The sequence below is a fragment of the Parambassis ranga genome, chromosome 17, assembly GCF_900634625.1.
Source record: "Parambassis ranga chromosome 17, fParRan2.1, whole genome shotgun sequence".
Taxonomy (NCBI): Eukaryota; Metazoa; Chordata; class Actinopteri; family Ambassidae; genus Parambassis; species Parambassis ranga.
Genome location: NC_041037.1, coordinates 20,923,345 through 20,950,731, shown reverse-complemented (window position 1 = coordinate 20,950,731; position 27,387 = coordinate 20,923,345). Strand labels below are relative to the sequence as shown.

The 27,387-nt window shown below is 46.6% G+C and overlaps 4 protein-coding genes across 5 annotated transcripts; all 4 read right to left on the bottom strand.

Annotated features, from left to right (window-relative positions):
- Positions 1-294: 294 nt before the first annotated feature.
- marchf11 (membrane-associated ring finger (C3HC4) 11) lies at positions 295-8,537 on the bottom strand. Its single transcript, XM_028427029.1, has 4 exons — positions 7,994-8,537; positions 4,089-4,244; positions 2,340-2,532; positions 295-1,997 (listed from the first exon to the last, which is right to left on the bottom strand). The coding sequence occupies exons 1-4, from the start codon at positions 8,312-8,314 to the stop codon at positions 1,675-1,677; spliced, it is 993 nt and encodes a 330-aa protein (XP_028282830.1). The 5' UTR covers positions 8,315-8,537; the 3' UTR covers positions 295-1,674.
- Positions 8,538-12,458: 3,921 nt separating this feature from the next.
- Positions 12,459-18,733, bottom strand: znf622 (zinc finger protein 622). Of its 2 annotated transcripts, XR_003671989.1 has the most exons (8): positions 18,606-18,733; positions 17,277-17,850; positions 16,864-17,145; positions 15,890-16,052; positions 15,674-15,789; positions 15,156-15,299; positions 13,182-13,519; positions 12,459-12,680 (listed from the first exon to the last, which is right to left on the bottom strand). XR_003671989.1 is itself a non-coding variant. In XM_028427028.1 (7 exons), the coding sequence occupies exons 2-7, from the start codon at positions 17,842-17,844 to the stop codon at positions 13,386-13,388; spliced, it is 1,407 nt and encodes a 468-aa protein (XP_028282829.1). In that variant the 5' UTR covers positions 17,845-17,850; positions 18,606-18,733; the 3' UTR covers positions 12,967-13,385. The 2 variants fall into 2 exon arrangements, 1 of the variants encoding a protein (XP_028282829.1); XM_028427028.1 differs by lacking the exon at positions 12,459-12,680 and having other exon boundaries at positions 12,967-13,519.
- Positions 18,734-18,834: 101 nt separating this feature from the next.
- Positions 18,835-20,920, bottom strand: LOC114449396 (tripartite motif-containing protein 16-like). The gene has a single exon (XM_028427027.1). It carries the CDS (start codon positions 20,871-20,873, stop codon positions 19,197-19,199), a length of 1,677 nt encoding a protein of 558 aa, XP_028282828.1. The 5' UTR covers positions 20,874-20,920; the 3' UTR covers positions 18,835-19,196.
- Positions 20,921-22,596: 1,676 nt separating this feature from the next.
- Positions 22,597-27,018, bottom strand: LOC114450041 (tripartite motif-containing protein 16-like). The gene has a single exon (XM_028427943.1). The coding sequence runs from the start codon at positions 25,295-25,297 to the stop codon at positions 23,663-23,665; it is 1,635 nt and encodes a 544-aa protein (XP_028283744.1). The 5' UTR covers positions 25,298-27,018; the 3' UTR covers positions 22,597-23,662.
- Positions 27,019-27,387: the final 369 nt, after the last annotated feature.

The window sequence follows — 27,387 nt, the reverse complement described above, 5'->3', positions numbered from 1 at the left end:
TCACCTGAGACGCTCGATCCTCCCTGTGGTCCTGGTGTAAAGTCCAGCTCCTCATCCTGCAGCGGCGGCCTCCTGTCCTCCGTGTCAAATTCAATCAGACAGCGCTCTCTGTGTATATAAATATTCTTTATACAGTACATCCATGTTACATTCAAACGAAATAGAAATACAGCCAACATTCACATTCAAGTCTTCTGCGTGCTGCCACACCGTGCTGCCACACCCAGCCTCCTAAGGCACCAAAAAAAAACCCCACAGACCGAGGTCGATAACAAAGACTCCCACAAGCCCCTCCACCACTCAAAAAAAAAAAAAACACCCACAACCCCACCACCACCACCACCACAGGGCTCCTGGAAGCTCAACAGAACCGTATACAGACAGAGAACCACGATGTTCAGCAGAGTTTTTATACCGACACAAACTGAGGATGGGTCCAAAGTGAACAGTCCTGAGCTGGAGACGCGCCGAAGTTCCAGCACTCTGAAACCACCACAGAAAAACTGTCCAGATGTGCTGCATCATCTTGTGCTCATTTGTATCTCCGTCCATCAAACAGGTGTAGAGATACGAAGCCGTGTTTGGGAGGGATTCTGTTACTATAGCAACAACCTCCCTCAATGACCCAGTGTTAGCATGCTAACTACATGAAATCTATTAAAAAAAACACTTTTTAACATGAGCATGGGACGAAGTTACATTTTTCTGTCATTTTTTTTACTTTGTAGTTAACATGCTAACAGTTAGCATGTTACAATCAGCCTGTAAAGGGACAGTTCACAACAAAATTAAACCTTCAGATACTTCCTGTGACTGCAGTGCTTTAAAAACTCTTTTTACTTTATATAATGGAAGTAAAACATTTTTTGAGGAACTAGTATTTAAAAAAGAAGCTGCAGTTCCTCTACTGACCACTAGAGGGCGGCTCCAGCTGTCAGTCACTAGGCATCCATGGTAAAACAGCAGAAATTAACATTTTTACATCCTGTTAATTGTGACAGCATTGATTGACAGATGGGCGTCATCACGCCCACTTCACCTCCACCCACACTCCACCTTTCTACCCATATAAGGATTAATCTGAACTGAGATGCTGGCAGGATGCGTATGTGTGTGACGACACAGATCCATCGTTAATCACAGTTATGGGGTCAGGACAAATAGGAAAGTTTGCTTTTAAGGTGAACTGTCCCTTTAACATGAATCCAAATGAGTAAAGTGACGAGGGCAGCAGCTGATCAGACTGTGCTTTAAGACTCTAACTGCACATTTGTGTTGTCAAGAATTAGGATTTTAAAAACTTTCATAAGAGAAGCCTCAACTCCAGAAACAATATGATCAATAACAAAAGACCAATCATGTTTAGAGTTGACTGTAACAGATGTACCTCAGGGCTCCACCGTGCTCAGTGTTTCTCCATCAGCGCTGCACAGCGGGCGATGTCACAAAAACAGAGGTCTAAATCATAAGAAGGCACCGCTACATCCTGTGAGAGATATAAAGTGTTGGAGCTGATGTGAGGACCGGCCCCAGAGAAGACAAACGATAGAACTCATCAGGAAAACGTTTAGAAAATCTGCATAAAGAACAAAAGGTGTGACCGTTTAAACCTCCAGCAGTGAGACCCATTAGACCCATTAGACGTTTGCTTCCTGCAGAAACACCACCTGCTTTTTACACCGACGTGACTCGGATCACAACCTCTCCTGACTCAGTGTCCTGGCTGAGGTTGTTTCGAGGTACCAGTCCGGGGCAGAAGGGCGCCAAACAGAGGCAGGTCCACGGCCGTGACCCCAGCTGCGTGGGGTGCAGAGGCCCGCTGGGCCCGAACGTGGCCAGAGGCAGCCAAAGCGTCCTGGGAGACAGTGAAGAGCGACCGGTGCTCATCTCCTCCATGTCCTTGGCCTTGTCGTAGCTCTGGACGTCCCAGTGGAGGTTCACGGCCCGCCAGCGCATGAAGACCTTGTACACTGCTGCCCCCTCGTGGACTATCAAGCCTGTTACAGAGACATTAGAGACACGTTAGAGGGCGCCATGTTTATGGGTCAGCAGATCCACAACAGATCTAAACATGTAGCCAAGTTACAGCTAGCTGGCTGCACAGCTTGCTATTGTGTGTCCGAGTAGATGGGATAGTGCAGTTCATGTAATGGCCAGAGGTGGCAGTATTACCTGATTTGTACATACAGATCCTTTAAACAGTGAACGTCATTCATCAGCTGCAGATTAGCCTAGCTAACCTTTAGCCTGTGTTACACCTGGACTCAACAAAACGAAACATTCATAAATGACTGACCCGCCCCCCGCCCCCCCCCCCCCCCCCCCCCCCGCAGGCTCACCTACACAGACCAGGTCCATGAAGCCGTACATGCCGTAGCAGATCTGGAAGAGGACGTCGCGCCGCTGCCAGATCGCCTGTGGGCTGAGAGCCGACCACAGCAGCCAGGAGATGCTGGCCACCAGGAAGAGAGAGCCCAGAAACACGGCGATGATCTGCACCTTCTCCACCAGGGTGATGGTGATGGACTGCCACTGCACGCACAAGGACGACAAGTTCAAAGCTTTTCCTCAATTACAGCACACGTGCATGGTCATTTGAACAGAAAGTTCTGGTGATTCTAAAGTTCCTGATGATACATGTGTGGACAGTGAAGGCGACGAGGAGAAGAAAGGCAGCAGGCGATCACACAAAGCACAGAACGAACTTAATGAAGACAACTTGGAAACAGAAGTCTGCTGCCGACGAGCAGACGACTGAAGCGGCGCTCGCCTCAGACTTTGTGGACACAAACTAAATCTGAGCCTCAGCTGTGTGTTTGTTCAGTCTGCCAATGACTCAACCTCCATCTGCAGCGAACAGATATGAAAGGGCCGAATGTTCTGTGGAGAAAGAAACCATCCAGAATGCAGATATTTTAAGCCTCAGGAGGCCGTCTGTTCGGAGGAACTGACAGAAAGACACAGCGCCTTGAGCAAATTATGGTCCGACCACACGTCTGCTGTATGCTTTTATTTTGACAGAGACAGGCAGGAAACGGGGACATGCTGCATTCATGCTGTAAGCCTCAGGGTGTAGTCGTCTTCTTTGTTTACGTTCATGTGTCCTACATCAGGTACCTCGGCATGATGGCAGCATGCATGAGTGCAGCAGCTTATAGTTCAACCATGTTCTCACTCTCACCGTGTCACATGGCGTGTTGTGCAGGTAGGAGCTGCAACCATGGTAATTTAACCCCTAAACTACAAGCCATGGATTTCTCTGTCCGACCAAACAGATGAATGAACAGTTCAATCTAAACCGGCCTCCAGTCCAGCCTGCCTGAAAGTCCAGCAGGACTGTGCCCCCCCACCATCTGTCCGACCTTCTCAGGACGACTTGTGGTGTTTGGCCGACCTTTAGCTCTGAATTTAGGCAGTGTTTACATCAACTAGTCTCCAGCTCCGCCTCCTCTCTGGGGTTTGATCAGAATCCTTCCTCACTCTGCTTCAGCACTCCACGATGAAAAGCAGCTTCAGTGTGTCACAGAAACGTCAGCTTCTTCCCTCTGAACAAAGGCACAACAGCCCGACTACAAATCAGCAGCAGCTCCAGCAGCAGCTCCAGCAGCAGCAGGTGGATGTTTTTCTTCCTCCAGCTGAGAAGCTGTGAATATTCCTGAGAATAAATCTAACTGGTGGGTGGATACATCAGCGACTGTAAAAACAGGCTCTTGTTAATGCCTCCATAATCACTCAGAGAGAACGTTTGGTCGGAGGGAAACCTGTGACCTCAGAAGGTTTACAGCTGTGAGCGGGAACAAAGAAGGCAGGCGGAAGTTAATGGCTGCAGGCTGGTGTCAGGCACTGCACATCTGAGGGGAGTGTTCTCAGGAGGGTCTCTGTTCACTGCTGATAGATACACCTGAACGGTCATGTGACCACACACTGACAGGCTGAACACAGAATCTCACTTTCAGCAAATAATGGCCACAGCTTATCCCCTTATGACATCATAAGGGGCCGAAAAAGGTGATGTTTTTAAAGAAGATGCACCCTTTCAGTATAAGAACATACTGTATATATATAAACCCTGTTCTGTGGTGGTTTACCTGCCACGGCCTCTTCATGTTGATGGCGATGACTTGGAAGCGGTAGCAGCAGAGCTCGCAGGTCCAGCAGCCGCGCTCGCTGATCCACTTCAGCAGGCAGTGCTGGTGGGTGTAACGCACCGAGCCATCGCATCGACACGGGTTCAACAGCTCCCCCTGCAGACCGGAGAGAGAGAGAGCGAAGACATGAACGTGTTATAGCAACAAAGTGTGGAAGAGTCTAAAAGTCACATGGAATAAAAGTCTAGATATTTTTAATTTAAGTCAGAATTCTACGGTGGCGTATTACATTCACTTGAGTGAAAACTAAATCCTGTATTCATGAGAGAAATTCTGTGGATTGAATAACTGTGGAAAAATAAGTCTAACTATTAATTATGATTTTCAAAGTCATTATTCTGGGGCTTAGGGCTTAATTAAAGTGAAAAGTCTGAGAGTTCTGATTGATGATGATTGATGAAACCTTGTTTATGATGAAAACAGTCAGATACCTGATGTTATTTAGTCTTTTAAAACAAATCACACCTTTTATTTTACGGCACAGTCTGCAGCCGATGGAGGACGCAGCTACACTCAAACAGCAGAACTGAGGTTCTAACTAATCTCACAGTCACATCTGGTGTGTCTGCTGTTAGGACGCCTCCGGCAGGCGGAGCAATAAATCATCAAATCTTTTCAGGATGTTCTGCAGTATTGGATCCGTCTGTATCAATCTTACAGCCATTTTCAGTGTGTGTGTGTGTGTGTGTGTCAACACTCATCATCCACACGCCCTCTGGTTCAGGCCACCAGCTCGTACATCACAGACAGTCCTCCAGCAGAGGGCCTCAGCAGCCCCGCTCAGATCGATAATGGTTCCTCACATCTGCAACACTGGCAGATATGGACGGCGAGATGCAGCACGACATTAATCATTACAGCCATATCTATTAGTTCCCTTTCCTTCCTGGAGGCATTCCTCCAGCAGCCATTACTGCCGCTCTGACCTGCCGGCTGGGCTGTGAGTGGCATATTAATAGTATATTAAGGTCAGTGGTCAGGGAGCTCGTTTTTCATCATGTCATATTAACCTTGTGGGTTTAAAAGGAGCTTGGAGGCTTTCGCCTGAATGAGCCGACGCAGGTCCACTGAAGTGATGTTTGATCAAACCGCCGTCAAGGACGGCTTTAATAACACGTCTCTGAAACCTCCGAGGGACGCCTGATAAAAACAGTCCACGGATTCTTACTACCACGAAGGTCAACAAGGCTCCAAACAGAAAAAACACGCAGAGACAGAGGCCAAAGACTTCTCCAAGCTGGACGTCTACTTTGGAATATGTGGGTGAAACGAGCAGAAAACGGGCTGAGCATGGATGGATGGCGCCCAGCAGAGTGTGAAAACGTCTCTTCTGGTGCTTCATTTGAGTATTGTCAGCATCACATGTTCTTCCTGATAACTAGTGAGGCAGACCGGCCTGCGGCCTTTTATTAAAATCAAATATGAGTCTGGCCCCGGAGGCAGTGTGATTAGATTAGCTCTGCTAACAGGCTGTAGCCCACGTTCAGAAGACAGGATATTCACTTAGTCCTTCACTGGCCTGACTCCTCCCCGGCAGGGATGAAGGGCCCCTCATCTTCCCCTCGCTGGCAGGAGCCACGCTGGCCTGCAGACTGTCAGATTTCAGCTCGTCCATTTGTCCCCTTCACGTCACGTCTGTCCATCCACCTCCACAACGACCTGCAGACGGTCAGACTGATGCTTTGGGAGCAGAGGATTAAGATTCAGCCTTTGTCGTTCACCTGATGGGATGAGTGTGGAGCAGTTTGTTCTTCAGAGAAGTGCTGACACAACTCCACGCTCGCCAATGCCACCATTTTGAAGCCTTTTTTAGCATCATACTGAAGCGGCGTGCTCTCCACCTAAGTTTCAGGCAGCCATTAAAACAGAACACATGACTCTGAAGGGTCCTTTTCTTTCTGGATTTGACCAGACCAGTAGCAAAACAAAACATCCAAAACAGCGTGCAGCTGAGCAGGTACGCTGCTTTAACAAACCCAGAAATCCAACGAGGCAAACAGCAAGTCCTCCCATAAAGACGCTGTCAGTTTAAATAACTGGTCACAACTGGTGTGATGAGGTTTGAACTGAGGGGAACTGGCTGTGAGGAGGAGCCGACATCAAGACTCATCACACTCATCACGTTCGTGCCTTCTGTTGTGAAAAAAACAACAAACAACTGCTTCAAAATGAAATGACTATTTCACATTATGAGCCGAATAAGATCATTCCGGAGGTACAATGAGGACACTGTGACCTTTAACCCCACTCGGGGTCTGGTCGGTGTCACTGGTTACTGTTAGGGACATTTACATCAAACAGTGACTCACTTTGAACCTGAAAGGTTTCTTAGCAGAGCTCCAGGTATATTATGATTAATAAAACATGTTTTCAGTAAAATAAACCTGACATTGCTTCTCAGCTGATGTTAAATGGTCCAAAATGCAGCTAAAACCTGTGAGTGAAACATCATACAACTTATGTGTGTGTGGTGCAGAGACCTGTTTCATGCACAGTGAGGTTTGGGGACCGCCAACTACAAAGTTTAAAAGTCTTAAAATCTGTAATATTAGCATTATTTTGATCTGGTTTATTTGCTGTGGACTGGTTAAAATGTTATCGTTCAGCCTTTAGAAGATGACTGCATGCTGGACTAGTTAAATCTGCACACTAAGCTGCTGTGAATTAAGGGTTAACTCTGCTGTCTGAGTTATGGGTTAACTGCTGTCTGAGTTAAGGGTTAACTCTGCTGTCTGAGTTATGGGTTAACTCTGTTGTCTGAGTTAAGGGTTAACTGCTGTCGCTGTCTGAGGTAAGGGTTAACTGCTGTCTGAGTTAAGGGTTAACTCTGCTGTCTGAGTTAAGGGTTGACATGGCTATCTGAGTTAAGGGTTAACTTTGCTGTCTGAGTTAAAGGGTTAACTGCTGTCTGAGTTAAGGGTTAACTGCTGTCGCTGTCTGAGGTAAGGGTTAACTGCTGTCTGAGTTAAGGGTTAACTCTGCTGTCTGAGTTAAGGGTTGACATGGCTATCTGAGTTAAGGGTTAACTCTGCTGTCTGAGTTGAGGGTTAACTCTGCTGTCTGAGTTGAGGGTTAACTGCTGTCTGTCTGAGTTGAGGGTTAACTGCTGTCTGTCTGAGTTGAGGGTTAACTGCTGTCTGAGTTAAGGGTTAACTGCTGTCTGAATTAAGGGTTAACTGCTGTCTGAGTTAAGGGTTAACTGCTGTCTGAGTTAAGGGTTAACTGCTGTCTGAGTTAAAGGGTAAACAGCTGTCTGTCTGAGTTAAGGGTTAACTGCTGTCTGTCTGAGTTAAGGGTTAACTCTGCTGTCTGAGTTAAGGGTTAACTCTGCTGTCTGAGTTAAGGGTTAACTCTGCTGTCTGAGTTAAGGGTTAACTGATTTCTGAGTTGAGGGTTAACTGCTGTCTGAGTTGAGGGTTAACTGCTGTCTGAGTTGAGGGTTAACTGCTGTCTGAGTTGAGGGTTAACTGCTGTCTGGGTTGAGGGTTAACTGCTGTCTGAGTTAAGGGTTAACTGCTGTCTGAGTTAAGGGTTAACTGCTGTCTGAGCTGCTGTCCGCGGTGCTGAAGTCCTTCTGTGCTCAGTGTTGCTGAGTTTGATCACAGATGTGTTTAAAGTCCATTTCGTCACTTTTCCTCTTTGTTGTGTGTGATTGGTGGATTCTGCTGGAATCCGTCCAATCAGGCCCGCTTCCAGCAGATTTACTTCACTCAATCTAGACGAGTTGCTGCCGTCAGCCAATCAGAGTGCAGCACTGCGGAGTCCGTGCCCTCACCTTCAGTGTTTAATTCAACTTTAAACCTGATGACACCACAGACAGATGACGCTGTCAGCAGCACGTGTACCTGCTCTGCGCCCTGGAAGCAGATCCGGCAGCTGGGAGTGGGGATGCAGGTCTCGCTGCTGCAGTTTGAATGCATCCCCTGCGCCTTGCAGGGTCTCCCCCCGGTCGCCCCATCCTCACCGGAGAAATTCCCCCCGTTGTTCTCCACACCGAATTTCTCCGCGTCCCCCGCACCCCGGCCCTCCGCCTCCTCTGCTCGCTGCGCCTCGTCCTCCTCGTCGGGGTGCGGATGTCCTTGGGAGCCGTGCGGCTCGCCTTCCTCCCAGGTGTGGCGGTGGGTGACGGCAGTAGCCGGAGCCGCCTCTCCCTCCTCTGTGCTCATAATAGAATGAAAAGTAAAAACAAAATTGCATAGATGCCGCCCGGCCGCAGGATCCACCGCCACAGCGGCGCAGGGCTGCGGTGCAGCCGGCAGGCTCGCAGATCACGGCGCTCCGTATACCTCCGCTCCGTGGACTCGGAACCGAGCTCCTGCAGCCGAAGTCACAGAGTGCTGGCAGCCTGGGACAGCTGCAGATCATCACCCGCACGCCCACGGCTCTGCGGACCGTCCGTCGGCTGGAACCGCCTCATGCGCTCCGGAGACCCGGGGAGCATTTCCGAGCAGTCTCCATGCATCGCAACGGGAGCCAGCCGTCCTGAAGCGCCCAGACCCCCACTCTCCTCCTCCTCCTCTTCCTCCGCCTCTTTAGTCCCCACTGAGGAAGCTAGCTGCCACGCAGCAGTGATGAAGGTACACCTCTCCTGACCGGGCTGACCGCCTGCTGGTGCGGCCGAGCGTTCACCCGGCTGAGGGGCAGGATCCGTCCAGGTTCTGTGAAGAGCCGCGCACTCAGGAAGCAGAAAAGACGTTTCCCCCGGGGAGATGACCAATCAATCACATTATCATCCCATCATTATGATGGAGGAGACAACTTTCCGGACCCGGGCAGGCGCTGGTTGTGCACAGCCGGCTGTGAGGCAGAGAGGAGCTGCAGCACATCCAGCAGCCCGGTGTGGAGAGCTGTGGCGCCCCGCAGCACCCTGCCCGTGTTAAAGGGGTCAGCTGCCGGGCTACAGATGCCATCATTATCAGGGTGGTGGCTCATAACCCTCTCTGAAAGTTGCAAAGCAGCCTCCGCCTATAAATGATAAACCTTATCACTGCGGGGAATTTAGGGCTGAAGAAGGTCAGAAACTAAGAGGATCCAAACAGACTGAGGGTTAGGAACTGTTTGCATTGATTAGTTAAAGGCACTGCTGCCTTATATCAGTGGATTCTATATGAAGGGTTGCACGTGTCCTTAAAGGGGTTTCATTATACATTAATGCCTTCCAGTGCAGATTAGCTGCCAATTCTCACATTTGGTCCTCATGCCTTAAAGCTTGGGTAGGAGATTTCACTGTGATGCACTTTTTGTTAAATTAGTGTAACTTCTCTTTACAATCCGATAGCAACCGATTAGTTCGGCAGTTTCACATTAAAACGAAGAATATGAATTATCTGTGGAAGCTATAAAACACTAAAAACATCAGCCAATCCTCCAGGTGGACCCTGCGCGGAGTATTGGCTGGTTGTCACTCTCTTCCTGCTCTGTGCACCAGAGAGGTACGTGCATGATGGCCGAAGTCACAGACTGGTTGGGAGGCGTGACTTCAGGGTGAGCTCCGAGAGAAAGGGGCGTGTGTTTACTTTCCAAATCTGGCTGACTCTCACTGAGTTTTCAAAATCTCCTACCCTACCTTTAAGTGCCTGCTTAGGTGCACAGATTTATAATAACACAACTGATACATCAGTCTGATGATGTCACAGATCAGATCAGTGTCAGTGCACAGGTTGGCCAGCAGCTATTACAGCCTCATCACATAAGCTGAGCAGCTCTGTCTGCAGACAGTGGTGAGGTGAGTCAAATGATGTCAATAACCTCACACTTCCTGTCCAACACACACACACAGGACTCGACTCACAGCCAGTAGTTTGAAGTTTTCCAGCCCTCAGGCCTCCTGCCGAGGGCCCCAAGCAGTAGCCTCCTTTGCCTGCCAGCAAACCGCGCCTCTGGGCTCCGAGTGGCACATCTCTAATGAAGTGCTGCATCTCTAAACATTTGTAGGGGGCGCTGTAATTGCAGAGCTGCTTATTTTCATGCCAAAAAGTGACTGTTTATCTGACAAAACACCAAAGCATAAGCCCGTGTTCAGGCTGATAAAATGGTGCAGGCATTAGCCTCAGGAGAATCAGGACAGTGAAACAGAGGCAATGCTGTGACGGGAACGATCAGAACCCTCCTGAGGTGCACTGTGAAGCCTCACAGGAGTTGGACTTTTAAACTAATTCTCCTTCCCTTCAGAAAAGATGTCTCACTTATGAGCAGGACCGCCTCCTCTGCAGCCCATCATCCCTGAAATGGATCTGATAATAAAGTTCGAGGAGCCTCGGCTGGTGAATCATTTGTCGGCGGAGACCGCTTTTCCTAGAAGAATCTTTTTTCTTTTTTTTTTTGAGGATGTCTATCGCTTTCCGGGGAGCGGGGCCAGTAATGGACTCTAATGCAGCAAAGGAAATTATCCACTCATGTCCAATCACTACCTACGAGGCACCGATCAATAGCAGGTCCCCAGGGCCTGGAGGGAGACCAGGATCGTGCTGAGAGCAGGGAGGGCCGGCTTCCAAACGCGTCTGTGTTTAGGGAGGGACTCAGAATGACTTTTAGGTTTCACCTTCTGTCTGATCACGTGGCGCCTGTTCAGCTAATGCATCCTTAAAAATACACAAGTACTACACATATACAAATCAATCAATGTGATGCCAAGTTATGAAAAATGAGTTTGACTTTTTCAATCAATCAGTGAATATTCTGAATGAATATGCTGCAGCTTTACAATGATAACATCTGCTCCACAGAGACCAGCAGGAGGTCTGCCTGCACGTCAGCTGTGCGTCATCATGAGGAGTCAAAGGAGCGCTTCCACAGCCGAGCATCATAAAATACGTTCGTAAAGACGCCTCATAATTCATCTCAGCAGCAAACCCACAGAAAGACACAAGACTTCAAAGTTTCACTTCACTACTAAGAGCCCACAAAGGACGACACCCTGCAGGCTGTGAAATTCAGCTCGTTACTTTTTTTTTTTAATTTTTTTTATTTTAGATACTGTATTAATCCCAGAGGGAAATTCTTTACGGCTGCTGCCAAGCAGTGTCATACAATGACTAGCAAGGCGCGCCACAGGCTAGGGTGAAGTGTCTTGCCCAAGAACACACAACAGTGACTAGGGAGGAGTTGGGATCGAACCACCACTACTAGACAACCCTGCTATACCACTGCGCCACTGTTGTCCCCCCTGTCCCCCCTTCCCCTGTCAAAGCTGCAGTTCTACCTATGGCCTGCAGGGGCGGTCTCTATAAACTACTTCATTCTTCAGAATCAGAATCATGTTTATTGCCATGTAAGTGAAGGGGGTTCACATTACTAGGAATTTGCCTTAGTGATTGGTGCATACAAAGAACATATAATAATTAACATGCAATAAGATAAAAACTAAAATAAAATTAAGTAAATAAACTAAATAAACTAAGCCAAATGTCTTTAGTATACGTGAGTGACCCCGCTTCACCTCTTTACCTGTAGTTGGAGTCTAGGCAGACTTTGACGCTACCAACATGGCGACGATTGGACCCTGCCAGGAGGACTCGGAATGGCTTTTCATAAACCTATGGGTGACATCACAGAAAATGTTACATACAGTCTATGGCTGTATGTTTAGCTACATGCTAACACTAGCATGCTAGTATACAAAAACAACTATTGTTAAAGGGTTTATGGTTCTACCAGCCACAGAGGTCGTCCTCCTGGGGGCACGTCAGGAAACCTGTGGGTCACCAAAGTAAGGTTTATAAACCTGAACGTAATCAGAGACTTGTTGGTGGACTGACAGTTGGGCGTCGTTATCCTGGAGTCATTCGTCTGCCAGCATGGCTAAAAATAATTATTTCCAGGAAACACAGAGGGAGGCTAATCAGGGCTGAGTCCTGTTCCAGTCACTGAAATCTGTCCAATTAGGCCAACAAAAAACCCTCAGCAGACTTTCACTATTTGAATCATGAACATGTTGAATTTTAAAATATGGAATCTGCCCTCAGACCTCAAAGTGTCAATCACCTCTTGTGATGACTCCCAGTGTTTTTGCCTCTCAGCCATCAGCCCTGCTTCTCTCCACAAGTCATCCTGATCAATTAGCCTCCTTCTTGCCGTCGGCCTGTCTGCATGACCCCTCCCCCCCTGTCTGTTTTTCCTGTCGACTCCGTCAAACAGCGGCAGGCTGTGCGAGCAGAGTGCCCTAAACCCCTGAAACCATCGCGCCACAAACACTCTCTCGGCCTGCAGAAGGAAGTGGAGAGGCTGCCAAAGATAAAGTGGAGCACCACAAACAAATGGAGTAAGTGAGCTCATTGATGCAGCAGTGTGGTGGGTCAGCATCCTGCCCAGGCCCGATCAGCTTTCCATGACATCATCTGCACCAGGCTCAGAGTCATTGATAAATCTGACGCACATTAAAAAAAGACACACGGACCTGTCTTCTACAGGGAAACCCTGACTTACATATACATAAATACACAAAAGGATTCAGAGGTGTCACTGTGAGGATGAACCTTGATGTGGTAGTTTCACACTTCAGGTGTGGAGTCACTGGATCACATGACATGGTACCTGTTAAAGAAACAACAATTTGTTTCCTTTAAAATTTATTAATCACAATATCACATAAGAAATGAGAAAATGTCCTGTTTCACAGCGAAGGCTCGAGTTTGCACGCCACCCACGTCGTGCAACAACCACTCAAACTTCATTACCGTAATCTCTTCAGAAGTGGCTGAAAAGCCTTCAGGTTGATCGGACTATTTTCTTAGGACAACATGCACAAAATGGGACACAGGTCAAACAAGACCTGGGACTCACTCTAGGAGGCGCTGCTGAGTCATTCCACCAAGTTCAATTAATAAAATATTAAATGTTTTATTTGGATTTTGAATGCGGTCTGTAATTAGCAGGTCTTTACGCCCAGGAATAACGGCAGATACATCAGTACACTGATAATGAAAAAATCCGGCCATTAAATAAAAAGCTGTGTTTTTACAATCAATCTAATATTTTTATTAATCAGATTCACTGCCGAGGCATTTTTGCAACAAAGTCAGGGACAGCTCCCACCTGGGCCTCATGGCGAGTCCATGTGAAGCACATTCGTACTGACTGTATGAATTCCACACAGATGCAGCATCAGTGACGTAACAGCTCATCAACCAGGATGGATTCATTCAAACTGAACACGGCGTCACTGTCAGCGGCGTTTCTTCTTCCTGCCGTGGATGTTGACAGCCCGCCAGTCCACGCTCAGTACCCCTCAGTGTGACTCTAGAACATCACTTGGGCTCTGAAGTGCTTCTGTTTGGTGGCGTTGTGGCTCATGCCCACCTTCAGCATCCACTTGGACTTCATCATCTGGACGTACTGCATGTCCTTCTGTTTCTGATGGAAGGACCCTTTGCCTGAGAGAGAAGAAGAAAGGAGGGGCGAGGGACAACATGCATGCACGTACAGCGTTATTATGTGAATAATGACAGGCAAACACAAGGGGGAGCCCTTTCTACAACACATGCAGCAGGACAGGAAGTCCTTACGTCAACAATGACACCTGTGGTCAATAAGTGAAGTGATGAAACATTACCAGTCATAAAATAAAAACTTAATGCAAGAAAATATACATAAATTGGTGGAAAAAGTCTGATTGTCCTGTCAGATATCTCAGATAATCAAGGATTCAAAGAATATCCCCAAACTCAGCACAATATATTTAAACTTAAAGGTTGAAGCCAGGAAACTGGACTTTTCAAGAAATGACCGAAAATCTTCATCGTCAGGTCGGTAATACTCTAAGAATCAGAGACAATTCAGCACAATACAGACAGTAAAATATAAACTATGATTAATTTTCTAAAGATAAAAAACAGCAGGGAAGACAACACGATGCAGAACAATCATGTCAGTTTCACTCGTCGTCTGTGCAGTAAGGCTGTCAGTTTTTATTCCATATTCAAACATGAGTTCAAATGAGGGGTGAAAAGTTTGTATTAGAACTGTAAACGAATGGAATGTATGATGTGGAACAGTGTGCCTCTCCAAGTCAGACCTGCTCAGTCTGTAGAAGAGTTTAAATAAACTTTTAACACTGAATAGGCAGCTCGCCTTGGCCTTTATCACCGTTTTACGCATGTTGTTTACTGTACTTTTATTATTTTACTTTGATTTTATTAATTCATGACTGACTCCTGTGTTCAGCACAAAGAAAGTTGTTTTGAAATGTGCTTTATAAATAAACCTTACTTCAGCAGGTCAGACCATTGAAGTAGTGTGCACTGTATTCCGGTAGAGGGCGCTACTGTCGCATTGACCTCTCATAGTGGCCCAGTTACCTGCAGCCTCTCAGCGGTAAAGATCAGCAACATTAAGCCAACTTTTGCTGAATGGATAATAACGAGGAAAGCCGCCCCGGGCGGACAATCACAACGCCGACACACATGAGAAGCGGCGTGTGGAGGTTTTTTGGTTTCTACACATTGGACGGTAAAGTCGCGTGTTCTCATCGGCAGGCAATAGTGTGAACAAAAAAGATCCGCACTTGATCCCGATCACGTTGATAAACTCGTGTTTCTTGCAAATAAAGTGATTTGGTTTGTAACGTTCGACTGTTGCTCTGTTTAAACTTGCTACAAAGCCGTCGACGCGCCTCCCGTTATCTGTGATATACGTTTGGTTCAGAGAGTTTTTTTCAGCTGCTCTTCCAGGCATTAAGGCAGTAAGTTCATAAATAAAGTTTTTTTAAAAGGAGTTTGTTTTACAGGCTTTGCAGTTAATAAAATCCAAATGAACAAAGTAATTACTGTGTTGTGGTGTATTGAAGTTCGAACATGTAAGTTTTTTTTTTGTAGTGACAACACTACTGTGCAGTAACCAGATACTCTGCGTCATGTGACTGCTGGTCACATGACTTTTATTTTCCAGTAACTTGTCACTGTTTTTGGAGGATTTTTAGATAAAAGGGTAAAAACGACATAAAGCACTGTGTTGTCAGTTCAGATCACCTCGTTAACTCTACTATTGTCTCATGTCTTCATGAGCTCTTACCTCCGTCTCCTCCCCAGCCGAGGGCTTTGTACTGTCTTAGGACTCTGCCCACAGCGTTCCTGTTGTGGACCACAGCCACCGCTCGCTGGGTTCCAAACCGCTGTTTGTAGTACCTCATGAGGGAGCGGTGTCCGATCTTAGCGCCTGAAGAAACACAAACGGTGACAACAGTTAACAACATGACCACACAGGTCCAGAAAAGTCAGCTGTCCCACCAGCTAGGACTGGACGATAGGAGTCAAAACACATTCATCTGTGTTTACTGACATTTCCATGCACGTCACATGTACATGCATGAAGAGCACACTAGGAGCACATGACACTGGCTCTCACATCAACATTGCAATTGTTACACACAACAGAATCAGAAATATAAAAATAGTAAAAAAAAAAGTCAGCTCAAGCTCTTCTGATATTTGTAAAGAACCTTTAAGCTCACATCAATAATAATAATAAGAAGGGAAAAAAATCAGAATAAGTTGAGCACATACATATTATTAAAAGTAATTTCGACTCACCTGAAGGCAGAGTCAGCTCCAGCGTGTCGTCATCATACTCCAGGTTCTTGTCATCTGGTAGCTCTTCATCTTCCATGTCAGCATCCTCACCCTCCTCTCTGTCAGGATAGCTGCTCCTGTTGACAAGAGACAAAAGCTGTGATTCATCCTGTTACACTGGTTAAAGTGTACATCAGGTTCACTCCGGTAACACAAGCCACGTGTTGACTCTCTTACCTGAAGTCATAGAAGTCTGCGAACTCCAGCGCAGCGTCGCCGTCTGTGAAGAGCTTACAGTGACTTTTGTCCGTCATGTGACTCTGCACTGCTTCTGCTGAGTAAAATGAGCGCCCCTTCTCATTACACCATAAACACACATTCCCGGCGCCGACCTTTTCACCTGGAACACAAAAACAAAACACAACAGATGAGACAACAAAGTGTTACTCAGGGCTCCAGACTGCGACCACATCAGGAGACAGGGCGAGTCACCACACCCGATTAGTAGCCGACATTTTATTTCTTTTTTTTTCTTTTTTTTTTTTAAATTGAAAGAGACAAATATTCTAGAATCTGAGGCGGCCAATGTTAGTGAGGGAATGGAAGCAGCATAGATATCAGTGGCTGTAAGAAGCTAATGAGTGAGAAGGGGAGGGTCCTGTGGAAGGAACAGTGGAAGGAAACGTGTCGGATTGAACAAGTTAACAATGGCGGTGGATGAATGGCTAAAGCTTGTTACATACTCCACGAGAACAGAGAAATACTTCACAAGAAATGTGTGTGCGGGATTCCTCATACGGCCCTCCCACTGCGCACACACACGTTAAGACACTTTGCTGCTGGACATAGGCAGAGACGGCAGTTTAGGTGAACATGTTTGAGCGGAGGAAGAGGAAGATTTGTTGCCAGTATTCTATTTTTTTGCGAACAATTAATCAGTTCTTTCTCCCGACCTGTCTTGTGGGTTGTAGCCAGATACTGACCAGATAGAGGAGGAGGCACATCCTGACTGAGCTATGGTGGAAAAATCCAGAACAAGCAGTTTTCCTGGCTTCGCCGTGCTATGAATCAAACTGCTCATGTAACTCCTGCTTTAATGATCAGATTATTTTTAGTAACACTGAAAATAAGTTGAAATGTGAATATTTGCCCTGATTACTGAACACTTTCAACAAATACTGAGTTTCCTCACATTTACATCCCAAACTCACCGAGGTAACGGATGAAGCCCTTCAGGTCAACAAGGAACTCAATGTCAGGGATGAAGAAGCTGTGAACTTTGGTCATGTGGTCGACGTTCTTCATGAGCGTCCTCGAGTGGTGGGAGCAGAACAGGCAGTCAGTAACAGGGATGGAGCCCGGCAGGGCAGCAGGGTCGGGGTCTGACTGAGTGGCCAACTGGCCTTCCTCCTGATCCATCGTCTCTTCTTCATCTTCATCACTCACCTCCTCCATCTCATCATCGTCCTCCCCGTCAACATCCTCCCACTCTTCTGGAAATTATTGATGAGAACTCAGAATTAACTCAAAATGTCTCCACATTAAACATTGTGAAGCCTGTTTAAAAAATAAGGTATGATAAATATGATCGACCCAACAGTGAGATGGATATTTTCCTTCTTACCTTCTTCAGCTGTGGCTCCCTCTTCTCTCTCTCTCCTCTTGGCTTGCTCCTCCAGCCACATCATCCTGGGTGGTTTCTCGGGCCTCAGCTTTGTCTCTCCTTGTGACGCCTGCCCATCCCCTTGCTTGGCTGGACTCGGTCTCTGTTGCTCTTTCAGGGCCTGCTGCAGGGCCTCGTTCCTGGCATCATGATCTAGCTTCTCGTCAGCCAGCCCCTTCTCCAGGTTCTTCTCGTTCATCCTCTCCACTTGCCTCTGGGCGGCAAGCAGGGCCTGCTTCTCAGCCTGCTGGTGTTTGTGGGACTGCAGGTGGTTCTGGTAAGCATTTGCACTGGAGAACTTCTTGTTGCAGATGGAGCAGCCCTCACTGACCGCTGCGTCTGTCAGCTGTTGTTCAGCAGCAGCTCTCTGCGCCAGGACGCGCTCTTGGAAGTTTTCAGCTGTGACGGGCGGCATGTCGGCCACTTTGCGCTTTAAGTTGTAGCGGTGCCAGTCTGTTTTGTAGTGCGCCCGCTGAACCTCACCATCTGCAAAGGCCACTCGGCAGCTGATGCAGGTGTAGGAGGACATGGTGACCTGAAGATTCACTTAGAGTTAGTACAAGATATCAGGGTGTCACAGTTAGAAAGCATCTCTCTAAGCTCAGAAGAGGAATCTATTAAAATCCGTCATGTTATTTTGCTTTGGGCTATTGAACTGTCAAACCACTGATGGAAATTTACTCATTTTATTTACGAAACCTTCAAGTTTTAACAAACAGCCCAGCCCACAAGTAGGCTGTTGTCATAAAGGACAAAGAAACAATGAGAGACCCAACTCATATTTACAGACCCCTTATAAGAGTCGTGATACTGTAAACAGAGCACATCTATCAGACATGAACACATCTAACCAACAGAAAACATTTGTTACCATTTGAATGTATTTCAGTTTCAAATTAAAAATAAACACCAGTCCCAGTTTTCTTGTAGACTCACTACTGTTGGGTTCCACACACACACACACACAGTGAAGATGAAACCCTTTAATTATCTGCAGGTGTGTTTATGGACGGTCAGCTTATGTAACACCGAGTTTTGTAAGGTTAGCATAGCTAACTGGTAGAAATCGAATCTAATGTCTAATGTTAAACACAAACGCAGTTATCTAACTTAACTTAAAGGTAAACAAATGAATAAACACGCATTTCTAGACGCTGCCAGTCGGACAAGCTAACATCGGCTAGTTCCCAGCTAGCTAACATCTACATGTTATTGCGTAGAAAGTCGCTAATAAGAGCTAAAACCGGTGCCTGACCACATGTCGGTGGCTCTGGTACAGACAGTACTTACTTATTCAGTGAGCTGAATCCTCCGACAAAACCGGTTTTAATGTATTTTTTTAAGAAAAACGTGAGCACGTAATCACACCACCACGCACATGAGGCTGGCTTCCGGGTGAACTATGAACTTTTTCTTCTTCTTCGTTTTGTCAAGAAGCTTCTAGGGCTCTTTGCCGCCACCTACTGCTTCACAGAAAAAGTGACGATGGTTCACAGAAATGGCTGAATTTGAAACCGGGTCTGTATCGATAACATTTATTAAACAGATTTAAACTGACAGTTTTCATCAATTTCACGATTTAAACAAACAATAATAAAAATAATAATGGTTAATAATTGTTGGTATGAACTGCATACAACTGCACATGGGACAAATGACACTTTACACATTTCATTCACATCAGTTGATTGATAACTGAAACATACGACAACCTCCATCTGAAGTTTGTCTAAATCTTCTTCACTAACTCAAAGATCAAGAGAAGAACAAAGGAGGAGATCAACAGGTGCTGACAGTCACTGTTTGACAGTTTGATGGAGACAAATTGAGTCCAAGAATCAAAGTAACTGCACCGGAATTGACCTGAAGTGACCTCAGTGTCTATTTCAGGTTACACAACTCTGCACTGCCTGGTCCAAACAGAAAACTGTTAAATAACCTGAGTCCAGCATAGAGCGGCTCAGTGAATGTGGTCTGGACTCTGTGGAGGAGAGTCATGGTTTCAGAGACGCTGTAGAAGGACAGAATACCTGCTCTGTGATCCAGGTACACTCCTACTCTGGAGGACGGAGGACCTGAGACCTCAGTGGTGATGTCGTTGTGATAAAATCTGTACATGTTTTGGTAACAATATAAAGCCCAAGATTTGTCATTACATCCAAATCCACATTCATCCCCGCTCCCTGCTCTGCTGATACTCTTGTATGTGACTGCTACATAAACTCCTCCTCCTCTCCTCTCCACCTCCCAGTAAGAACGTCCAGTCAGACTCTCTCTGCTCAGGACCTGACACCCTTTGAATCTGTCAGGATGATTAAAATAAGGCTGTTGTTGTTTCACACGTGTTACTTTTCTGTTCCCCTCTGATAGTTTCAGCTCTCTCTGTGCTGTGTTTGGATCCAGTGTGAGTTCACATGAATACTGTAAGAATCCAGCTCTGGTCTGTGGCTCTGGTTCTGACAGTAAAACATCCACCTCAGTCAGTGAGACGTTTGTCCACGTCTGTCTCAGAGTGTCCTGTAGTTTGTCTCTGAGCTCTGACACAGCTGCTGTCACATCCTCAAAGTACCTCAGAGGACGGATGTTGATGCTGGATGAGTGTGTGGACTCACTGAGTGCTGACAGTGGGCGGTAGTTGTGTAGAAAGTGGATGTGGTCCTCTGTGTGTGAGAGCTGCTCCAGCTCAGCAGCTTTCCTCTTCAGCTCAGTGATCTCCTGCTCCAGCTCCTCCTGACGCTCTTTGACTCGACTCACTTCAGCTTCCTGCTGGGATCTGACCTGCTGCTTCACATCAGAGCTTCTTTTCTGGGTCAGACGGATCAGCTCAGTGAAGATCTTCTCACTGTCCTCCACTGTTTTATCAGCAGAGCGACTGATGGCCTCCACCTCCTGTTGGAGCAGCTTCACATCTCCCTCTCTGTCCTGGACTCTCTGCAGGATTTGTTGCAGACTCTCCTGGAGCTCTCTCTGCCTCTCAGTCCTCTCTGCTGCAGCTGAGACTGTGTCGTGGCCTTTATGTCCATCCACAGAGCAAAGATAACAGACAGACTGCTGATCAGTGCGGCAGAACATCTTCATCACCTCATCATGACGAGAGCAGATGTTCTCCTGGAGGTTCTTGGAGGGCTCCACCAGCTTGTGTTTCTTCAGCTGAGGCACATCATAATGAGGCTGCAGGTGTTCCTCACAGTAAGAAACCAGACAGAATAAACAGGACTTTTTAGCTTTCAGTTTTCTTCCAGTGCAGACATCACAGGCCACATCTTCAGGTCCAGCATAGCAGTGATCATCAGGAGCAGCTTGGAGTCCAGTCTTCTTCAGCTCCTCCACTAAATCTGTTAACATGGTGCTTTTCACAAGGACAGGCCTCGGTGTGAAAGTCTTCCTGCACTGAGGGCAGCTGTGGATTCTCTGCTCATCCTCTCTGTTCCAGCAGCTTTGAATACAGTTCATGCAGTAGCTGTGTCCACAGGGAATCGTCACCGGATCCTTCAGTAGATCCAGACAGATGGAGCAGCAGAATTTCAGTCGGTCCAGCTGATGTTCTTGCTGCGCCATTTCACCTCTTTGTCAGTGACGGTCAGATAGTTTCACTTTCTCTGAACAGAAAGGCTCTCTGTGCTCTGAAGGAAACAGATCTCTGGTCTGGTTCCTCTCTTACAGGAAATGAGGCTCAGCAGCAGCTGCAGTTTCCACCATGCTGCTTCTACCCGTCCTGATGCAGACAGATCTGTGAAGGGGAGGAACAACTTCCTGAGTGACTCAGAGCTTTTCTATGAGAGGCAGGGTGTGTTCTGTGAGCTTCACAACATGCAGGGAGAACTACATCCATTCTTAGTTCTTCCTCAGATCTCATCAGATGAGAATAAATGAAGTAAAAACATGCACTGCTTCAGCCGCACTGTCTGCAGCATGGAAACTTCTACATTTCTCCTTTCTAACTACAGCACTTTGTTGTTGTTATGACTGAGTCATGTATGCTGAGTTTTGTGTCGGTCTCCCTCCCTGCCTGCAGGTGGTGCTGTTCCCATACTGAGTGCTGAGTGTGCTGGTGACTTCACCTCTTTCCTGACTCCCAGTCAAGCGTTCCTGCAGCTGCATGGGTGAGAAGCTGTTTTCTTTAGAATGTTTCCTCCTGTCTGTGCACATGCTCAGTGTTTGGAGGGTTCACTGCACATGACATCACAACAGCTTCTGTCAGACTCTGATAAAGTGAACTGTGGACAGCAAAGATGACACCTGAATTCATTCAGGCCTCCTTCACACAGCTCTCCTCCATCCTTCTGTCGGTTGTTCTCTCAGTCTCTCCATCATCATTAGCTCCTGTGGTAAATAGAATAGTCTGCATTGGACTGAGAGTCTTCTACATCCAGGCAGCAGTGCAGGACAACAATTGTTCTATTAGGACACAGGTCATTGTGGATATACACACATAACCTGCCTCCCCTGCTCCACCTGAGTCCTTGTTCCTATCCATTGGGTAGCTAGCCCTGCCTGCTAGCTGCACTGTAGAGTCTAGGATCAGCAGGTGTAGTTAGCTTTCTGTAACAATCATCACTTTACAGTCCTGCCAAGGTCTGCTGGAAGCAAGCAGAAGCTCTAGTTCCTCCATGTTGTTGTATGACAGACGTGTTGTTTGTGAGGAAGATGGTTGGGAGGTTTGTGCATTTGCTTCTAAAGCCTAGCCAGTATACCCAACCAGCAATCCTGCTACTGTTCATGTCCTCTCCATGTCTGCATTTCCTGCTGATCCAGCAGACAATCCACCATGAACCAGGAGGTCTGGAAGGTTCCTGCTGGATGTTGTGTGTCTTCTAGAAGTTGCTTGTGACAGCTTGATCGTAACGTCAAGCACCGTCAGTCAGTTCTTCCTCGTTGTTGATGCAGTTCACTTCACAAAGATTGATAAAGTTGGATAGGAAAAGACAGACGAAGCACCAAACTAGAGAGCAGCAAGCCCCTGCACTTGCACGCACCGCCATATTGACCGTCATCACCCTGATCAATGACGACTACAAAGAGACACAAAAGTGTATAAAAGAAGACACAAAATGTATTCAAGTCAAATACAGGGACCGACACCAACAAGTCCTCTTCATGTTCAGGGTGTCTGAATGACAGAGACCATCAGGCACAGCTCAGTTATGAGTTTGTAGCTTAAGATCCTTTTTGTGAACTATAAAGAAACAACTTCATCACAAGAACACAAAGACTCAAACAGCAGCCAAGCAGGTTTGAACCAGTCTTGTTTCTGTGTCTACAGAAGGACTGACACATGAAGTGATGAGCAAACAATCCTTTATTACAGTGCTGAAGAGAACAGCTCATTTTCACTGAAGGCAAAGGGACAGAAACACAGTTTAATTTCATATTTACACTCATAAATTCCCTGTTGATGATAATATTTACATGTTTACAGGGTTTTCCACAGAGTTACACAATGACAGGAAGCAAATGAGAATTTGAACAGTCTGTACATAAAATGCAGATTTAAGGCTGGAGGAGCGATCAATGATCCAAATGTTCATTCACTGATTATTGTGATTGTAATTTCTTCACTTTATTCATTTATGTGAGTAAAAATATGACAGTTTGTAGCTGCTGAGCTGAGACAGTGAAACATCCAGAACTCATCTAACACAGAGAGAAGCTGTGCAGTGATGAAGAATCTGTCTTGTGATGAAGAATCTGCTTTGATTACAATTTGCTAACCTTTTGTTGTCTATCCCCACTGATCAAGCTAATATACATTTCTTTGCTAAGGTGTCGCAAAGCGTCTAGAAACCTGGACCTATTCCCTACCCCCTAGCGGTTGAGGTGTTACTCCTCCTGTCTATTGTTGACTCTCCCAGACCCCAGACCTCGTGACTCCACTCCTTTGTTCCTTTCATCCTGTCCTGGTAAAGTCTCTTCCTGACCCCTACCTGGGAACACACCCACCACCCTTTTATCCCACCTGTATAAATGCTGTATCCTTCCACTGCTCTGGGTCGGCTTATCATCTCAGACCCACTCTCTGTGATTGTAAGTCCACCATATACTGGTATGCTATTAAACAACCCACTACAGCAAACTTGGAATACTTTGTTGAGTGAAATTCTTCAACAGCAGGAAATACACATACACTCAAATATCCGTGTGTAAGAGCTCAGACAGACCTCCATGTTGGATTTCATGGAGACATGTTTCTATGTACTCACACATGGTGTTTACAGTGTGGTGAACATCAGAGAAATACAAGTTATGAAGCCAGCTTGTGATGAATCTGAACCTCCAACATTTCTTTCTGTCTGAAGCATCAAGAGAAGAGTTCCACCTGAACTCATGACCTCTATGATTGATCCGTTCTACTCCACACTGCACAACTCACATAAGGAGGAAGGACCGATCCAGAGTCCAGCATAGAGCGGCTCAGTGAATGTGGTCTGGACTCTGTGGAGGAGAGTCATGGTTTCAGAGACACTGTAGAAGGACAGAATACCTGCTCTGTGATCCAGGTACACTCCTACTCTGGAGGAAGGAGGACCTGAGACCTCAGTGCCGACGTTGTTGTGATAAAATGTGTAACTGTTTTGGCCACAAAATAAAGCCCAAGATTTGTCATTGAATCCAAATAAACATTCGTTCCCTCTCTCTGCTCTGCTGATACTCTTGTATGCGACTGCTACATAAACTCCTCCTTCTCTCCTCTCCACCTCCCAGTAACAACGTCCAGTCAGACTCTCTCTGCTCAGGACCTGATAGTACCCAGTGAATCTGTCTGGATGATCAGAATAAGGCTGTTGTTCTTCCTCACATGTTACTTTTCTGTTCCCCTCTGATAGTCTCAGCTTTCTGTTTGCTGTGTTTGGATCCAGTGTGAGTTCACGTGAATACTGTAAGAATCCAGCTCTGGTCTGTGGCTCTGGTTCTGACAGTAAAACATCCACTTCAGTCAGTGAGACGTTTGTCCACGTCTGTCTCAGAGTGTCCTGTAGTTTGTCTCTGAGCTCTGACACAGCTGCTGTCACATCCTCAAAGTACCTCAGAGGACGGATGTTGATGCTGGATGAGTGTGTGGACTCACTGAGTGCTGACAGTGGGCGGTAGTTGTGTAGAAAGTGGATGTGGTCCTCTGTGTATAAGAGCTGCTCCAGCTCAGCAGCTTTCCTCTTCAGCTCAGTGATCTCCTGCTCCAGCTCCTCCTGATGCTCTTTGACTCGACTCACTTCCGCTTCCTGCTGGGATCTGACCTGCTGCTTCACATCAGAGCTTCTTTTCTGGATCAGACGGATAAGCTCAGTGAAGATCTTCTCACTGTCCTCCACTGTTTTATCAGCAGAGCGACTGATGGCCTCCACCTCCTGTTGGAGCAGCTTCACATCTCCCTCTCTGTCCTGGACTCTCTGCAGGATTTGTTGCAGACTCTCCTGGAGCTCTCTCTGCCTCTCAGTCCTCTCTGCTGCAGCTGAGACTGTGTCGTGGCCTTTATGTTCATCCAGAAGGTAGAATGGATAAACAGACTGCTGATGACGAGAGCAGATGTTCTCCTGGAGGTTCTTGGAGGGCTCCACCAGCTTGTGTTTCTTCAGCTGAAGCACATCATAATGAGGCTGCAGGTGTTTCTCACAGTAAGAAACCAGACAGAATAAACAGGACTTTTTAGCTTTCAGTTTTCTTCCAGTGCAGACATCACAGGCCACATCTTCAGGTCCGGCATAGCAGTGATCAGCAGGAGCAGCTTGGAGTCCAGTCTCCTTCAGCTGCTCCGCTAAATCTGCTAACATGATGCTTTTCACCAGGACAGGCCTCGGTGTGAAAGTCTTCCTGCACTGAGGGCAGCTGTGGATTCTCTGCTCATCCTCTCTGTTCCAGTGGCTTCGAATACAGTTCATGCAGTAGCTGTGTCCACAGGGAATCGTCACCGGATCCTTCAGTAGATCCAGACAGATGGAGCAGCAGAAAGCTTCCTGGCCTAGGTTAACTCCTGGCTGAGCCATCATGGCAGAGAGTCGTGTGTTTGTTCAGAACTGAATCCGGCAGCTCATGATGTTTTAACACTTATAGAAGAGCTGACAGACTCATAAACATGAACACATTAACCCGATAAGTTTCATTCACCATAAAGACATAAAAACAGAACAAAGTTCAAATCACCATAAAGATAAATTATCACATGGTCCCTGTGGAAAAATCACCTGGTGGAATTTTTCATTTCTACTGTGTTTCTACTGTCTTCAGCAGCAGAGGGGGCTTTATTGAAAGAGCATCAACATCAATCGGTGTCCTCTCCTGGGCTCATGTGGAGCGACCTTCCTGCTGCTGGACCAGCCAGACGGGCACAGTGATCATGTGCTCCTGCTGTCACCTCAGAGCCCCGCAGGTCATTTTCAGGGTCGTCTGACTGCTTTCACTGTCAGCCTCCAGAGATCAGAAGAGGAGAGGGGCTGTTCGTTTGGATAAACGATGCAGAGAGACTAAAGCTCCAAAGCACAAAGGACACACAGCAGTGTCCACTCATGAAATGAAACTACAGGCTGCTTTAAAACATTTTATTGATGCTGTTGTTACATAAAATAACATTTTCACTTTGATGCAGCTGAATATGATCAGCAGTGATGTTGTTCAATGAACCACTTTTCCAGTTTGATAAATAAAAATGTATTTAGTGAAGCCTGCTGGCTGGAACACCAAAGTTATTACACGTGAAACTGTAGCCAGCACAAAGTCCGGTCAGGCACTGATCAATACATGTTTCATCTTAAGCTAATACAAGGCATTACTCACAGAGGATACATCATACAGAATAACAAAAGCAGCCCAGTCTCTCTTCATGTGCATCTTTTCTGCTTCCAGCGCACTCGGACTACATTTGATCTGTGTTGTGTTGATTTCTTCTTCTCTGCAGGCGTGGACTTTCAGTGTCACATGATCGTCACAGCCGGTGTACAGTGCAGGTAAAAGAACCCACTGACGCTCAGTGTGAGTGTCTGCATGAAGGTCAGGAACCACAAATCCACTCAAACTGCATCACACATGACGTGAAAATCTACATCTAGTCTACAAACAGCTTCATCTATCAGGGTTGTCGTAGCAACATGGAGGGGGCAGGGACAGCCTGTCCCCCATGTCTGTTCAGAGGTGTGAGAGTAGACACCCATTAGACTCCTGTTCAGATGTGTGTAACTGAGATCCAGAGCAAGTAAAGAGACTGAAGCAGCCAGGACATGAAAGTGAGTGAAAACTATCCATCCTCCAAACAGCTTAGTCCTTCAGGGTCACCGTAACTGCAAGAAGACCAGAGGAGACCAGACCTCATCGTCTCCTGCAGCTTCCTCCAGCATCCCCTGAGGGATGGATCCTCCGTCACTCCCTGGACATGTAATCCCTCCAATAGCTTCTTGGTCAGGGTCTCCATCCAGATGGCCCTGCCTGGTAGACCTCTGAAGGGAAGTGATTCAGGGTAGCTAAACCACTTCACCTGGCTCCTCTCTATGACTAGTAAGTACCAACCTAAGCCCGGCCACCACCCAAAAACGTCTTCTTTCAGTTATCACCCATGACATCACCATAGACTGCGGTAGGGGTGTAGACTCTCCTAGAGAGACCTGCCTGACTGGTCCTGCGCCCCCCTTTTTTTTCTCACTATCACAGACTTTGTGGCAGTCTTTGGACGACCCCTCAGAGGATGTAGCTTACCACCAGGTGCATAAACACTAGGCTCAATAATGGTGTCGTAATATGAGAGAAAATAAATGAGACAGATGAGTGAGTGCTGCCCCGGCCTACAGTGAGCACTGGAAGTAAATGTTAAAATATATTTACGTCTCAAAATGAGATTTCATGCATAGTAGTTTGAGACCTGCTGCATGTGATAACACAACACATGTTTTATGAAAAAAGTACATAGAAAATTAAAAAAAAAACTCTTATAAAGTATTGATTTCATCAGTAAATGATTGTCATAGAATTCAGTGTCTGTGGAATTCTGGGTAATATAGGATTCAGCATTAAAGTGAGCTTCAGCTGAGCAGCAGTGTTTATAATAATATTATGAAGTGACAGGAAGTTCTCCCAGCAGCTTTCCCTACAT

What these genes read in the sequence shown, in the direction of transcription:
- marchf11 (XM_028427029.1), bottom strand. Translation starts at nt 8,314, where the DNA reads ATGAGCACAGAGGAGGGAGAGGCGGCTCCGGCTACTGCCGTCACCCAC. An exon ending in GCTTCCAGGGCGCAGAGCAG is followed by an intron (nt 4,245 to 7,993) that starts GTACACGTGCTG and finishes TCCGGTCTGCAG; the next exon opens with GGGGAGCTGTTGAACCCGTG. An exon ending in ACATGAAGAGGCCGTGGCAG is followed by an intron (nt 2,533 to 4,088) that starts GTAAACCACCAC and finishes TTGTGCGTGCAG; the next exon opens with TGGCAGTCCATCACCATCAC.
- znf622 (XM_028427028.1), bottom strand. Translation starts at nt 17,844, where the DNA reads ATGTCCTCCTACACCTGCATCAGCTGCCGAGTGGCCTTTGCAGATGGT. An exon ending in GCAGACTTCTATGACTTCAG is followed by an intron (nt 15,790 to 15,889) that starts GTAAGAGAGTCA and finishes TCTTGTCAACAG; the next exon opens with GAGCAGCTATCCTGACAGAG. An exon ending in GGAGCTGACTCTGCCTTCAG is followed by an intron (nt 15,300 to 15,673) that starts GTGAGTCGAAAT and finishes GTGTTTCTTCAG; the next exon opens with GCGCTAAGATCGGACACCGC.
- LOC114449396 (XM_028427027.1), bottom strand. Translation starts at nt 20,873, where the DNA reads ATGGCGCAGCAAGAACATCAGCTGGACCGACTGAAATTCTGCTGCTCC.
- LOC114450041 (XM_028427943.1), bottom strand. Translation starts at nt 25,297, where the DNA reads ATGATGGCTCAGCCAGGAGTTAACCTAGGCCAGGAAGCTTTCTGCTGC.